General features: G+C 38.6%; 1 protein-coding gene across 3 annotated transcripts in view; it reads left to right on the top strand.

Moving 5' to 3' along the window:
* Positions 1-16,662, top strand: part of CTNNA1 (catenin alpha 1) — a 177,615-nt gene that overhangs the window by 66,552 nt on the left and 94,401 nt on the right. For all 3 annotated transcript variants that reach the window (XM_009449743.4, XM_016953900.3, XM_054685210.2), the window contains 2 exons: positions 795-1,064; positions 3,787-3,990. In XM_009449743.4, coding sequence (XP_009448018.1) covers positions 795-1,064; positions 3,787-3,990 — 474 coding nt within the window. The remainder of the gene's footprint in view (positions 1-794; positions 1,065-3,786; positions 3,991-16,662) is intronic.

Below are 16,662 nucleotides of genomic sequence, written 5' to 3' on the forward strand. Positions count from 1 at the left end.
GTCTTATAATCATAGATTGGGGCTATGAAGCACATACGCCTCAACTTTATGGCTTACTGACCTGCGAACTGTTTAATGTACTGTGTAAGAAAAGTGTGGTTCTGTGTCCTAAAGTGGTTTTTGGGGTGGGGAGCGGGAGAGGAGGAGTTACGTGCTTGTGAGAACAGCCTTGCGATATCCTCACCTATTTATGTAGTTCATACATACCTGTGGCATCCTGTCCCAAATTTCACAAAACTCTTACAATAAAATTATGTAACTTGATAAAAAATAATCCTTATAATAAGTCTTACTCTGTTTGAATGTATCTCTTCATGATCTTTCTATCGTTGGTTGGTATAGGTGCATATATCTATATAGAGTTGTAATCAAGATGCTAGGCAGTTTGTTTTGTCTTTTATTTAATGCCTTATTTAGTGCTGTGCTAAGTACTTTACATACATTATCCCATTTAATCCTCAAAACAATGATAAGAAAGGTACTGTTACTGCTCTTCTTTGACCGAAGGGGAACCTTAGCCCTGAGGGTTTAAAATAAGGTCATAAAATAGCCAGGAGAAAGTAGAAGTGGGGGTGGGGTGGATTCAGATCTAGGTCTGTGTGATTCCAAAGCTCAGAATCTTACCTACCAAGCCATACTGCCTTCTTTGTGATTGACTCTCAACTAGATTGTTAATGAAAATAATGTGTCTAATTAATAGAAATTCTAACTTTTCAGCATTTACCAGCAAATTTTTATATGAGTAAAGCCCATATAAAGAGTGCTCCAATTTCTTGTTTTATTTACTCTTGTAGGAATTGAAAGATGTTGGCCATCGTGATCAGATGGCTGCAGCTAGAGGAATCCTGCAGAAGAACGTTCCGATCCTCTATACTGCATCCCAGGCATGCCTACAGCACCCTGATGTCGCAGCCTATAAGGCCAACAGGGACCTGATATACAAGCAGCTGCAGCAGGCGGTCACAGGCATTTCCAATGCAGCCCAGGCCACTGCCTCAGACGATGCCTCCCAGCACCAGGGTGGAGGAGGAGGAGAACTGGCATATGCACTCAATAACTTTGACGTAAGTTATGCTTGGGTGGAAATTTCCAGCTCTTGACCATCCCCCAAAAGATAACAGATTTCTGGGGAAAAGCGATCAAGGCTTCTGATGATAGCTCAATTTCCACTTAGATCTTTAATCTAAGTCAAAAGAAATTATGAATCATCAGTCTACTTGATTTTAACTTGGCCTAAAACATTTATTTTTATTTTTGTTTTTAGTTTGAATTAAACTTCTGGATTCTTTTATGTAGCTTGTGTTTCCTATGAGGTCATTCTTTACTGAGGATATGGGTTTGGTTCATTTCAACCAAGATTTTGACCTTCTGGCAGATGTGAAGCTATGGTAGATACAGAAACTAAGTACACGTAGGGTCAGCCCCCTAGAGGCTCGTGGTCTATTGGGAGATAGGGAAACATCATAAGTGACTGCAGCAAAAGTACCATCATTCTAATCTTTCTTGTCTGCCTAGATATACTTCTTTTCAATGACTAAATTGGAATAATGAACAGAAATTTAATCAAGTGGAAGCAAATTTGGGATTAAAATACTTTCTTAGCATAATGCCATAATTACTTTTCATAAATGATGCGCTAGGTCTGTCCTGTGTACACAACTCTTAAGGTTAACTTTTTGGTGGGTTATGTGTTCTTAATTCCTACCCACAGTGCCTCTTGGCTTCCAGTAGATGGCAGCAGTATAAGTTTTTTTTTTGTTTTTTTTTTTTTAGGGCTTTAGAAGTAACTGTTGGGGCTAATTAAAAAAAAAAAAACAAACCAAAAAACAGAAATTGTGTTCCAGGTGACCAGTATCCTTTCATAAAGTAGGGATGCTATGAAATATAGAATAAAAAAAAATTACAATGGAGTGCATTTTGTTTTTAAGTTTTTCCTTGCCTTTACCTTTTCTTTCTTTTGCCGCTTTACTTTTGCTTAGGTAGCTGATCCTTGTTGATATGCATGGCCGATTTAAGACTTTTTCATAAAGCAAGAAGGCAGTGTTAAGTCTAAAGACCATGGTGTTAGAACTCAGTTTTTACCATGGAGCTTTAAACATTAAATTATTTTATAACAAACTCTTATGGTGCATGTTAAAATTTACTAGCAATGTTGTTTTTCCCCCCTTCAAAATTTGGCAGTATTAGGTATCTTTCAGGGTAGTAGCACATTTTGCCCTAAGTTGAGTAATATCTACCTGAAGCTACTTAACTTCTCAGGGACACAGGTATTTGTAAAATGAGGGTTTGTGCTAAGTGATCTCAGACCCATTGATGCCCTGTTACTCTATTAAAATTCTATGACCATTCATTTCTCATTTTTGTTGGCCAGAAAGCATTTTGTATTCAGTTTTGACCAGAGAAATCCTGTAATAACCTAATCTTACAAAAAATGATCAGCTAAAATGTGTAGGTTAATAATGAACTGAAGGTATTGCATGTTCAGTTTGAAAACTGAGGGTTCTTTGGAAGGGAAGGAAGAAATGTATAATTATTGGAAAAGGGCAAGGTTTTGGTAGAAAAAATTTGGCATTTAAGTTGAAATCAATAAGGACATAGTCTCTGTAAAGAAAAATTAAAGCCATAATATTTGCACAGACATTTATCAGGGTGAGGATAAATTATATCAAGTGGAGGAATTGGAGGGAGGCCAGTAGCTGCTGTCTTGAGGATGCCGATGTTTCACCTTGTACCTATAGCTTACTTGTGACCAGACCTCACTAAGTGCTAGAAAAGCTGGATGTAAGTGGAGTCGGGAGGGAAGGGGAGACAGAAAAAGGATTTATTCTTATTGGAGCAGTTCTTCCTCACAGCTTAGCTTTTTGGGAGGATTGCCATCATCTCTTACAGAATACTAGAGGTCTTTGAGGAAAGGAAGTCTCTAATTTAGACATAACAGGATAAATTTGAGACTGAATTATTTAGAAAACTTGATTAGATATGTAAGATGAGGCAAATAGATGGAAATTCATTGTAAATGCATTTCTTTCTGAAACTTTAAGGTTAGAGATCAGTTTGTATGTGTGCGCACACGTGTATATATTTTAAGAGACAAAGTCTTGCTCTGTTACCTAGGCTGGAGTGCAGTGGCACAATCATAGCTCACTGCAGCCTTGAACTTCTGGGTTCAAGTGATCCTCCTGAGTAGCTGGGACTATAGGCGTGTGCCGCCATGCCCAACTTATTTTATTTTTTTGCAGAGACAGGGTCTTGCCTCGTTACCTAGGCTGGTGTTGAACTGGCCTCAAACAATCCTCCTTCAATCTCTCAAAGTGTTGAGATTACAGGCATAAGCCACCACACCTGGCTTGTTTGGCTTTTATTTTTTAATTTTTTTGTGGTGCAACAGTTCTAAATATCACATGACAGTTTTATATTCTGCAAGTAAGAGGTAACTTTTATTTTCCTTGTAATTCTCATCTGATGATTTGAATTGCTAGTCTTATACAGGTTTACCTTTAGATGTTCAGAATAAGTTGTGTGAGCATGATATGTTTGTATTTGTGGTATCATACCTTATCATGCCTTGTTTGGCTACATAGCATTACTTGCACTGCTTTCTTTGAGGAGTGATCAACAGTAGGCCATCTTCTGTGGGACAGCCCCTTACCTGCTAAGAAGTATAACTTTCTTTCAGATGTTGGAATTTTTGTGTTAAATCTTGATATTACTAATAACACTTTTCTCACCTTGAATAAAGAAGGGAACAGAGATGAGTACTAACATTCGGTAATACTTTCTCTGCAGAAACAAATCATTGTGGACCCCTTGAGCTTCAGCGAGGAGCGCTTTAGGCCTTCCCTGGAGGAGCGTCTGGAAAGCATCATTAGTGGGGCTGCCTTGATGGCCGACTCGTCCTGCACGCGTGATGACCGTCGTGAGCGAATTGTGGCAGAGTGTAATGCTGTCCGCCAGGCCCTGCAGGACCTGCTTTCGGAGTACATGGGCAATGTGAGTTTGACAGCTTTTCTTTGAAGTAAGATATTTATGGATGAGGAGTTTTCTATAACATGTTGGATCTGAGATGTTTTCACTATAAATACCAAATATGTCCTTGACTCCTTGATTTTTGGGAGTAGGTCAGATTTTTAAAGAAATGGATAAATGGCTAAGTGGCTCTTTCCTCTCTCCAGCTTATTGAGAAATTTTCAACTTATAAAAATCATACAGTGAATACCTAGGAAATTTATCTGTATTCATCAGTTAACATGTAGATACATGTGTAGGTGTGTGTATATATAAATGTATATGTATGTATGTGTATATACACAAACATCCTTTTTTCCCCTGAAGCCTTTGGAAGAAAGTTGTAGACATTGTGATGCTTCACCTCTAATATTTTAGCATGCCTCTCCAAAGAATAATGACCTTCTATACCACTAAAGTTTCATTATCCCAAGTAGGTGGCTAATTTTGGGCAAAAGGGAATGTTGAAAACCTGCCTCCTCAATATTTATAGTTGTGAAAGTTTTTTCGTGAACCATATTGAATGTCACAAGAGTAGATAATTGCCAAGTAGAGTTACATAAAGCAAACTCTGGATAGTGTTTTTGAATTTTGAAGGTTTGTGCATAAAAACCCAGGCTATGAAATTTGATACCCACTTTTTTTTTAAAAGGCCGTAGAAAATTCTATATTTGTTGATTTTTCTCTGTTGCCATATGTCTTTCTTTTTTTCCTTCACTTATACTTCTTCTATTCTGGTTATTTAATGCTAGCTTAGGGTTCCTGTCATTTAGACCTTGGACCCAATATTTTACTGTAGCTAATTAGCAATAAATTAAGTAAAAATTATATGAAATCATTTTAAGGGGAAGAAGGACAACAACACAAATTAGTTGTCATCACTAGTGTTTTTTACCTGTTTAACACCTAAAAAAAAGATCTTGGTTCTTTCTCATTTGTTCGTTTGCCATACATCTTGTCTGTTCACTTACAGGCCTGTAAAAGTTAATGGGTGATCATAAATCATGGTGGAATTCCTAGGGTGAAGATGAATGCCTTCCTCTGTTTATCTTGTCTCTACCATACTGTGAAATTAGTGATGCATATTGAATTTTTTAAAGCCATTGCCCCCTGGGCATGATGGTTCAAGCCTGTAGTCCCAGCGTTTTGGGAGGCTGAGGTGGGTGGATTGCGTGAGCCCAAGAGTTTGAGACCATCTTGGGCAACATGGTGAAATCCCATCTCTACAAAAAATACAAAAGTTAACTGGACATGGTGGCGCACGCCTGGTCTCAGCTACTCGGGAGGCTGAGGCGGAAGAATCGCTTAAGCCTGGGAGGTTGTGGCTACAGTGAACCACGGTCGCGCCACTGTGCTCCAGCCTGGGCGACAGAGCGAGAGTGTCTCAAAAAAAAAAAGCCATGTTTTGATTATAGGCAGTCTACTTAAGAAAAATGAGATTAGAGGTTTTGTTAAATCAAATGGAAAAAGTGGATTTTAAGTCACAGTGAAAATGTGGGACACATTTAAAAATCCATAGCTAAGATTGAACATTAGAAAATATTTTAAAAGATGGATATGTTGCAGAATGGCTCACAATGTTGCAGCCTTAAACAGGGGAACAAACACTCATGGTAAGTGGATCAGTCATCTGCTATCATGGGTAGTGCTGGAAATGGTGTAAAAGTGTCATGTAGTTATGATGAGGAAATCACTTCAAAAACAGACTTTGGTGGGAAGGAGGATGTGATAAATCTGTTCCGATTGCTCCGTTTTAGAGCCTCCTAATCAGTCTATAAGATATCCCTTGAGTCTTGAGGTTGGTCACATTCTTGGGCCAATCACCCCTGGTCATGAGTAACCTTGAGGTTTCGAAACCTAGAGTGCCATACAAACAGTACTGTCTATTCATGCCATCAGTGTAAGAAAAGGTGGGAAGCACTCATTTATACTGAAGACATGGAGACTGCAGTAGCATTCTTAAATGAAAACTGGAACAATGTGTGATGTGAGGCTGAAATTTGAGTATTATGGTAGGGATCTTGAAAGAAATCTTGGCCGGGCACGGTGGCTCACGCCTGTAATCCCAGCACTTTGGGAGGCCAAGGCAGACGGATCACAAGGTCAGGAGATTGAGACCATCCTGGCTAACATGGTGAAACCCGGTCTCTACTAAAAATACAGAAAAATTACCTGTAATCCCAGCACTTTGGGAGGCTGAGGCGGGCAGATCACGAGGTCAGGAGATCGAGACCATCCTGGCTAACGTGGCGAAACCCTGTCTCTACTAAAAATACAAAAAAATTAGCCGGACATGGAGGCGGGCGCCTGTAGTCCCAGCTGCTCTGGAGGCTGATGCAGGAGAATGGTGTGAACCCAGGAGGCAGAGCTTTCAGTGAGCCAAGATCATGCCACTGCACTCCAGCCTGGGGAACAGAGGGAGACTCCATCTCAAAAAAAAAAAAACCCAAAAAATAAACAAACAGAAAAATTAGCCAGGCGTGGTGGGGGGCCCCTGTAGTCCCAGCTACTCGGGAGGCTGAGGCAGGAGAATGGTGTGAACCCGGCAGGCGGAGCTTGCAGTGAGCCAAGATCGCACCACTGCACTCCAGCCTGGGCGACAGAGCAAGATTCTGTCTCAAAAACGAAAAAGCACAAAAGAAAGAAATCTTCTTGAGATTTAGAAATGTATTTTAGGAGATGGTCTCTGGGTATGTTTCTCCTAAAGGTAAAAATCTTTAGTTTCCTTTTATTGATTCACGTAACAGTAAACAGGCTTGGTCCTGTCAAAAAGCACTAGAGTGAGGATAAACGGTGAGGGCAGTGGAGCACACTTGAAGAAAGCTTAGAATGATAAAAGGGTCTGGAAGAAGCAGAAGCAACTGGGGATAGATTTTTGCTTATTTATGAAGCATTCAAAAACATTTAGAACCTCTAGTGAGTGTCAGAATATAACCAGCAATGTCTGCCTGTCAGTCAGTTCATTCTGAGTATGTGACACATGCAAAGCAGTGTGTTGGGCACAATGTTAAGAGGAGGAATGAGGCTCTGATCCCTCCCTTCTGGAACAGACAAAGTTTCTATAGGGGGTTTAATGGGAGTGTCATCATAGGTACAGCCAAAATGCTGTGGAAATTGCAAGGAGGTTGAGGTTATTTCTATCTGGGAAATCCAGGAGGCTTTCTCTTCTAGAAGATTTATTTTGTAATCTTTTGGTTGACTTTTATCTTGATTTTTAAAAAATGGTTCATTTTATTTCTGTTGAAAAATATTAGACAAATTATGTTATGTGGAGAATTGAAATCACCTACATTAATTAATACTTGTTTACTACGTGGAACTTTGTATAAACATTGTTGTAAAGTCCAGAAAGGCTCACATAATATTCACTTTTTCTGTTTCTTGGATTCTCTCATGTTGTTATTAATATTTTTATGGACACAGATTCTTAAAGTGTCTTCTTTCTTCATTTTGTGTTGCTTATTACCAGGTTCCACTGGCTTTTTCTCTGAGGCAGTGATTCTTAACTTTGGATGCACATTACAGTCCTTGGGCAACTTTGATGTTTCAGGTGTACCCCAGACCAATTAAGTCAGAATCTCTGCGTCAAGATCCAAATGTCGGTTATTTTAAAACACTTCCCAGTTGATTCCAGTGTGCAACTAAGGTGGAAAAACTGCTCTGGTAGTTTATTCCGTTTGTCCCTTTCTGTCCCCACTGCCATTACCTTACTTCAGTGTCTCCTCACTTTCTCCATTTTCCACTTTGTTCTGCCTGCCCAGGCCAGGCTGAGCTCCTGTCTTTAGTACTAGGGCATTGTTCATTATGTTCTGGAAATTCCCTTCCTACCTATGTAAACCTAATCTACTCTTTCTTCAGGCCCCATATTTGTTTTTCATCTCTTTGCTGAAGGCCATTTCAAACTACATCATCTTACATTATTTCTTTGGTGCTTGAAGTTTTGTGCCTTATTGTATACTCCCTTGAATTGTTGTTTAATTGCATTTCTTTTATCCATTTAATTCTGCAACTAGGTTTTTAAGCCTTTGGAACATGACAACTCCTTAAAAATATTCATTCATGGTCTAGTATAATGCTGCAAGAGGTGCTCAGTAAATGCTTGCTTAATGAACTCATGCTGGTTTGGAGGAATGAATAAAATGAATAATTTTGGATTTTCATGGTGCTAAGGAGGTAATAGTGTGGTGGAAAAAACCAAAGACCCTTACCCTTATGGGCCTTACATTCTACAGGGGATGAAGGAGGAGGCTGTGGTGGTTTATTTCTACTTCCTATTAGATCTTTCACTATACAGATGACATTTGTTGAAAAAATTAAACCAAATACTCTGGAATAAGCAATTAAGTGAAAGTGATATCTTAGAGCAGAGTTAAATTTAATTCATCAGCTGAGGGCCAAATTCCCTTTTAAAGTTTCCAAGGGTCAGGAGGCTAGCAGCCTTAATGTTATTGCTTGCATAGTGGTTTGATGAAGAGTTGGTAGGTAGTCTTGGCTCTACAACTAACTTACTGTATGGACTCTAAGGAAATATTGACATAAAAGTAATGCATTTGACCTCTACTTACTTAACATTAGGGAAATATCACAGACCCATGACAGTGGAGGTTTTGCGACCCTTCAGTGTATCCTTGTAGTTTCAGAGATGGCTTCCAGGTTTCCTTGAAATGAAATGTGGTTATTGTGGTTAAGTTTAATTTGTTTTAGCTCTGTCAGCCTAAAGTTGCTTTGCCTGTGAGAGAGAAAAACAGCTTTGGATGGATGTCATAATCTTAAAAGGTTTAAAAGTGAATGGATTGAAATTAAAATGAAATGTAATTAAATTTGAAAAAGTTATTACCATTTTTTTTTCATGATTGAAAGTCAGACATGTGCATTAAATTACTAAAATACCACTACTATTAGCATTTAGGGATATATATTTTCAGGTTTTTTTCTTTTCTTCTTCTATGCAGAGCATAAAATAACAGTTTTAATTCTCTCAGTGTTTTCTGCCTATAAACATGAAATATCCGTAGAACTAGGTTTCAGACTATTAAGTTAATGGGTTAAAACAGTCTGCTGTCTGGTTAATGGGTTAAAATTTCTGTTTTTCAAATACATAGCTGACTTGGTTGCCCAGTTGTGTGTTTTAATGTTCTCTGAGTTATTTCAGTGCTACTGAGAAAGACTTCTGAAGGGCTCTATGCTTTATACAGCTGACTTCTTTATTTCATGCCTTTCATTCTGCTGAGGGATATGCTGACTGTTAATATGTTCCTTTCTCCGTTTTTTAAGGCATGTGTTTTTCCAATAGTAGAATTTATTGGAACTAAACTTGTCTCTGTTACCGTACCCCCCTTCAACCCTGACTCCTCAATGAACAAATAAGCAAAACCTACCCTTTCCCCAAAACCTCCAAATCTGAATATACTTAATACAATGTCTGAAACATAAAGGACCCTCAGTCTTTGAAATGAACTCCATTTGGTTTTGACCAGAGCAGTCTTGCCCAGCAGGTCATGGTCGTGTTTGACTGACTGGCGTTAGGGCTTAATTGGTAAGAACAAACACATGCCATGGGCTTAAGTAGTTCTAGCTCTCTGCTATTCAGTGTGGTAGCCACTCACCATATGTGGCTATTGAGCACTTGAAATGTGACAAGTCTAAATTGAAGTTTGCTGTAAGTACACCAGATTTCAGAGTTAGTATAGAAAAAAGAATGTGAATTATCTCATTGATATTATTTTAGATATATTGGGTTAAATAAAATCTATTAAACTTTATTTTTACCTGTTTCTTTTCACTTATGGCTACAAGAAAAATCATATTTACATTGGTTATATATGTATCTATAACTTATATATATGTTATAAAAATTCTATGGGTGGTTTATTTCTGGCTTGCATTGTATCTCTGTTGGATAGTTCTAACCAATAAGTAACCAACCAGCTAAGGTGAGTAGATGAGAGGTTAGGATCAACTTTGTTCAATGTCCAGAATGGCATGGTAGTCCATGCATAGTAGCTATTATAACTTGTATTCTTTTAATACTTAAAACTGTAGTTTTAGATAGAAGAAAATTGGTTCAATTTAGGACCTTGTAAGGATAATGTTTCTTAAGGATACATTTTATCTTTGTTCTTGCCTGAAAACATTGGACATAGTAGTTGTAGGATCCCAAAAGAAGAATGCAGTAACTGGACATACTTTGGTTGGACTGGATGTATATTTGAGGAATATGATTATGTTAATATATCAAGTATAAAATTTTAATTCGATTTGGGTAAATTTGATGTGGATTGTATGAATGGTATGCAGCTAATGTTCATTTTCAAAGATCTTTTGAAAAGATATATTGTTATTATAGTGAAGTGAAGCACTCAATTTAGATGTTAATCCTTTCTCAGTTTTGCAAATGCCTTCCTGGAATCTCTTTAGCATAGCCAGAGCTTTTGAAGGACTCTGAAGAGCTTGTTACTGCATTATGTTGTGGCTACACTTTTCTTTTCTTCAGAATTAGAGTAGCTTAATTTTTTCCTGATTATAAAAGTTCTGTGTTCATTATATATTGTCCGTAATCCCACCACTCATTTTTGTGTATAACATTCCAGACTTAATTCGGATATGTGTATATGTACACTTATATCTGTTCTTTTCTTACCTTTTCTTCTTTTTAAAAATGTTGTTAGTAATGATTGTCCATACTTTTACACTGCTTACCATATGCCAGCCATTGTGCTGAGAGACATTTTATCCCCATAATAACCCTATTGAGTTGATAATTGCTCAAAAATACATATACATACAGGTGCAGTTTGAGCTCAGATCTGTCTGACCTGAAAGTCTGAACTCTTAATACTTTTACCATTGTACATCGTCCCAAGTTAACAAATATGATTTTATAACATCTTAATGGTGGCAGAGTTTTCCATTAAAATTAAATACCCCCAGAACTAAAATAAATACTGGAATCTAAATTTCAGTATTAAATTTCTAAAATTGGATATCCTAGACTAAGTAAAATAGATCCAGGTCTGGGATAGCTGCTTGAAGTGAGTGGAATGTCACTTGCCTCCGTGTGAAGAGACCGCCAAACAGGCTTTTTGAGAGCAGTAAAGCTCTTTAATCACCTGGGTGCGGGCGGGCTGAGTCCAAAAAGAGAGTCAGCGAAGGGTGGTGGGATTATCATTAGTTCTTATAGGTTTGGGATAGGCAGTGGAGTTAGGAGCAATTTTTTGTGGGCAGGGGGTGGATCTTATGAAGTACATTGTCAAGGGTGGGGAGAATATTGCAGAGTACCTTCTTAAGGGCAGGGGAGGATATTACAAAGTACTTTCTCAAGGGTGGGGAGGGTGTATTGTCACAAAGTCAATTTATCAGTTAGGGTGGGGCAGGAACAAATGGCAGTGGTGGAATGTCATCAGTTAAGGCAGGAACTGGCTATTTTCGCTTCTTTCTTTTGTGGATCTTCAGTTGCTTCAGGCCATCTGGATGTATACATGCAAGTGACAGGGGATATGATGGCTTAGCTTGGGCTCAGAGGCCTGACATGGAGCAAAAGAGCTTTTAGAGTATTTTCCATGCTAGACTGGTGGTACTTGAGTGCTGTAGCTGTTTAAATGGGCTCTGTGGTTTGCAGGTACAGAGGCTGAGTTTTGTTATACAGTTATGGTATGATTTCCATCTTTCTTTGAACTCTTGAGTTTTCTGGAAGAGATGCTTACCTAAATTAGTAGTCCATAGTTCTGTAGAGGCATTTGAAGATTATTTTATTGAATTGTTAGTGTAAGCTTTTCTGTGAGCTGCCTAATAAACAGGATTTGGGAGAGTTTATATAAGTAGATGATGCATTGAATGCAAAATTTGAGCCTGTGTAGGACTTGCTTTTTTGACAGCGGCATTTATTTTTATTTTTTATTTAATAAATTTTATTTTTACTGTATATGTTTAAGGTATACAATGTGATATTTAGATATACATAGTTAAATGATTACTACAGTGAAGCCATTTAACATATCTGTTATCTTAGAGTTACCTTGTGTGGGTGGTAAGAGGGCCTAAAATCTACTCTCTTAGCAAGTTTTCCAAATACAATACAATGCTATTGACTACAGGCTTCATGCTGTAGATTAGAGCTCTAGATTTTTTATTTACTTATTTTTTGCTCTGTCACCCAGGCTGGAGTGCACTGGTACGATCACAGCTCACTGCAACCTCTGCGTCCCTGATTCAAGTGATTTTCATGCTCCAGCCTCCCAAACATAATAGCTGGGTTTAGAGGCTTGTGTTACTAAGCCTAGCTAATTTTTGTATTTTTAGTAGAGATGGGGTTCCGTGCTATTGGCCAGGCTGGTCTCGAACACCTGGCCTCAAGTGATCCACCTGCCTTGGCTTCCCAAAGTGTTGGGATTACAGATGTGAGCCACCATGGCTGGCCAAGAGCTCTAGATTTATTCATCCTGCATAACTGCAACTTTGTATTCCTTGACATAAGTGTCCCCTACTCCCACCATATGGTAACCCATCTTTCTACTCTCTTGTTTTTATTTATTAGAGAACATGTAAAAATCATGCAATAGTTTTCTCTGTGTCTATGATTTATTTCACTTAGTATAATGCCCTTCAAGTTCATCCATGTTGTAGAGCAGCATTTATTTAATTTGAAAACACTTTGTCAAAAATTAATTTGATTTTCTTACGGTTCAAGATAAGGAGTTCTTTCATAACTCTGAGGAAGACATCTTACCCCAGTTATATTTGTGTTGCTTTCAAAGAGGTTTGAAGTACTTCTCATTTATAAGCTATCCTGGCATTGCGCATTGCAATATTTAGCAGGCAAGTTCTTAATCTCTAATACCAGAAAGATGCATGTTTATGTATTTGTTGAAGTGATGCTGGCCTGATGGAGCAGTAGTGGTTTTGAAATCAGAATGATGGAGCAGGCATGTAAGCCTGCCCAGTGTTAGGCAGCAGGTGGATAGGAGTTTAGCCTCCTCAGGATTGCTGTTAGACTGTCCTTTATATCACTTTGTGCTGTTTAGCCGTCAAGCAGGGTTGAAAAGACTTCATATCTAGAGTAGTATTTCTGAATTAACAGGTAATAACCTCTAAATATATCAGATTATTAGTAATTAGCTGGTGGGGCGATGGGCACTATAAATTTTCTTTGATATTTTTCCCCACATTTAAAAAAAGTTTTTTATGTTGTTAATGTCACAAAGTTTAAAAAACTTAGACTGTTAGATTTGCGTGTCTTAGATTTTTAGGTTTTGTTTATAATCATACACCGTGTTCATTTCCAAAGCACTATTAATATGGAAATTTGATGGTTTTTCACACATTAATATGTTGATTCGTCCTTTCGAGGTAATGATTCATTCAGGACTAGTTTGGCTAAAGTGGTTAGTTTGGTTTTTTAAAAAATGTATGATAGATAGTATACATTTCTATCAAGTCTTGAAGTGAGACTCAATTATCTCTCTGTGATAGCATTTGCTTCATTCTTTTCTTGCAGTGTATATCAAAGCGATTTTTGACCTTGGAAGTATAAAATTGTGAAGGTAGAATTTGGAAGTGACGTTCGTTATCATGTGGTCTAGGGGTTGACAAATTATAGTTCTCAGGTCAAGTCTAGCCTGCCACTTATTTTTATAAATAAAGTTTTATTGGAACACAGCCATACTCATTTAGTTGTTTCTTCCTTCTCCTCCTCCTTCTTTTCTTCTTCTTTCCTCCTCTTCCTCCTCCTCCCCCTCCTCTTGATCCTCCCCCTCCTGCTCCTTCCCCCTCCCCCTCCTCCCCCTTCCCTCTCCTCCCCCCCCTTTCCCCACTCCTCCGTCTTCTCTTCTCCTCTCTCCTCTCTCTTCTCTCTCTCCTCTCTCCTCTTTTTGGTTTTGTTTGTTTGTTTTGAGACAGGGTCTTATTCTGCCACCCAGGCTGGGACTGCAGTGGTGCAATCACAGCTCACTGCAGCCTTGACTTCCCAGGCTCAGGTGATTCTGCCATCTCATCTTCCCCAGTAGCTGGGACTAGAGGTGTGCACCAGCATGCCTGACTAATTTTTTGTATTTTTTGTAGATATGGGGTCTTGCCATTTTGCCAAGGGTGGTCTCAAACTCCTGGACTGAAAGCAGTCTGCCTGCCCCAGCCTCCCAAAGTGCTGGGATTACAGGTGTGAGCCACCATGCCTGGCCAAGTAGTTTCTAAAGAGACCGCATGGCCCCAGAGCCTAAAATATTTGCTATTTGGTCCTTTATAGAAACTTGCCAATTTTTAATCTGTTTCAATCAGCTCCCCAGTAGCTGGGACTGCAGGTGTGCACTGCCATGTCTGGCTAAGTTTTGTATTTTTAGTAGAGATAGGGTTTCACCTTGTTGGCCAGGCTGGTCTCAAAGTCCTGATGTCAAATGCTATACCCACCTCGGCCTCCCAAAGTTCTGGGATTACAGGCGTGAGCCATGGCACCCAGCCCAACCAATTAATTTTTCTGAAGGTTTTAAATTATAAATTCAGTTTCTTCAGTAGATATAAAACTAAGTTATGTATTGTTTCTTGGGTAAATTTTGGAAGATTGTGGCTTTCAATGAATCAGTTCATTTTATCCACTTAGTTGATTTTGTACGCATGGAGATGTTTGTTGTAATCTCTTACTATCCTTCTACTGTTTAGCATCTGTAGCAGTATTCTCTGTTTCATAACTATTGTTGATAATTTGTTTTATTTTTTCTTTCTTTGTCAATCTGGCCAGAAGTTTATCAATTCTAGTGATCTTTTGAAAAATCCAGCTTTGCGTTTCATTAATTTTTTTTCCTCTAATACTTCCAATTTCATCTGTTTCTGCTTTTTATTTATTTATTTTTCTGTCTGCTTATTTTGGGTTTATTTTATTCTATCTTTACTAGTTTCCTGAAGTGAGAACTTAGGTTATTGACTTGAGACCTTTCTTCTTTGTGTAAAGATATAGTGGTATAGATTTCCCTAATCTAAGCCCTGCTTTGTCTGCATCCGATAAATTCTGATACGTTGTATTTTCATTTTAAAATTATTTTTATTTTTTTTGTTGTTTGTTTGTTTGTTTTTAAGAGATCGGGTCTCATCATGTTACCCAGGCGGGTCTTGAACTCTTGAGTTCAAATGATCCTCCCACCTCGGCCTCCCAAAGTGCTGGGATTACAGGCGTGAGCTACCGCGCCCGGCCTATATTTTCATTTTTGTTCAGTTCAAGATATTTTAAAATTTTCCTCGAGTCTTCTTCTTTGATCACTGGCTTATTTAGAAGTATGTTGTGTAATTTCCAAGTATTTGGAGATTTTCTTGCTGTGTTTCTGTTACTTATTTCTAGTTTAATTCTAATTCCATATGGTCAGAGAACATAAACTTTGCATGATTTCAATTTTTTAAAATTTGTTAATTGAGCCTTGTTTTATGACCCAGTGCTACCTTTGTAATGTTCTGTTTGCACTTGACAAATAATATGTATTCTGCTTTTTTTTTTTTTTTTTTTTCTTTTTTGAGACGAAGTCTTGCTCTGTTGCTCAGGCTGGAAGTATAGAGGCATGAACTCTGCTCAAGTGATTTCTCCTGTCTCAGCCTCCCGAGTAGCTGGGATTACAGGCACCCGCCATCACGCCTGGCTAATTTCTGTATTTTTAGTAGAGGTGGGGTTTTCCCATGTTGGCCAGGCTGGTCTCTAACTCCTGACCTCAGGTGATCCACCCGCCTTGGCCTCCCAAAGTGCTGGGATTACAGGCATGAGCCACCATGCCTGGCCTGTATTCTGTTATTGTTGGGTAGAGTGAAAGTGTCACTTAGATCTAGTTGGTTGATGGCATTGTTCTATAGCTTGCTGTTTTTTTAGTTGGGGGAAAGATCTAATTATTCTAAGAATTACTGAGAGAAGAGTGTTGCAGTCTCCAACTTTAATTGTAGATTCGACCATTCTTTATTTCAATTCTTGGATTGCCACTCCATGTGTTCTGCTCAGGATTTTTAGTTACATTCAGTGGGACAGACAGGGTGGAATATATTTATTACATTTAGCCAGAACCAAAACTCAACCAGTGTTTTCAAAACCGAGTCTGAAACTAGTGAAGTGTTAGGCCATGGTCACACCCATGTTTGAACAGTTAGGACTAGAACTAAGGCTTCTGATTTTTTAGTCCGGAGATACTCCTGGTGGTGCTCTTCACATATGATGCCATGGATGATGGGCAGTAAGCTGATACTTCCATAGAATAGAACTTGTTAAAGCTTGATCAAGTAATGTAATCTCCCCAGGGCAGCTTTCTTGGCTGGAATTGGGGTCATTAATAGCTGCCCCTCTAACTGACCTTGTTAAAATGCACAGAGAATCTCTCAAGTAAGACCAAGTAAAACCGTGAAGATGGGGATATAATGGGTGGTGTTATTAAAAAATATCAAGATGCCTTGGAACAAAAGAACAGGAAATAAAGTGTAGCAAAGAATAGGGTGAACAGGGATCTGGATAGGTGGGGACCAAGGGACATGCCTTCTGTGACAGGTGCTTTATAGCTTTCTGTGTCTGCTCCATTGCTTGCTCTCTGCCTCTAGCAAAGAGCCAAAGTGGCAGTCTCCATTTCCAGTCTGCATGATTTTGTAGTTCAAGCATCTAATCATAGCTGACAGGTCTCTCCCTCTCCTCTCGTGTGTGTGTGTGTG

The sequence above is a fragment of the Pan troglodytes genome, chromosome 4 (genome assembly GCF_028858775.2).
Source record: "Pan troglodytes isolate AG18354 chromosome 4, NHGRI_mPanTro3-v2.0_pri, whole genome shotgun sequence".
Taxonomy (NCBI): domain Eukaryota; kingdom Metazoa; phylum Chordata; class Mammalia; order Primates; family Hominidae; genus Pan; species Pan troglodytes.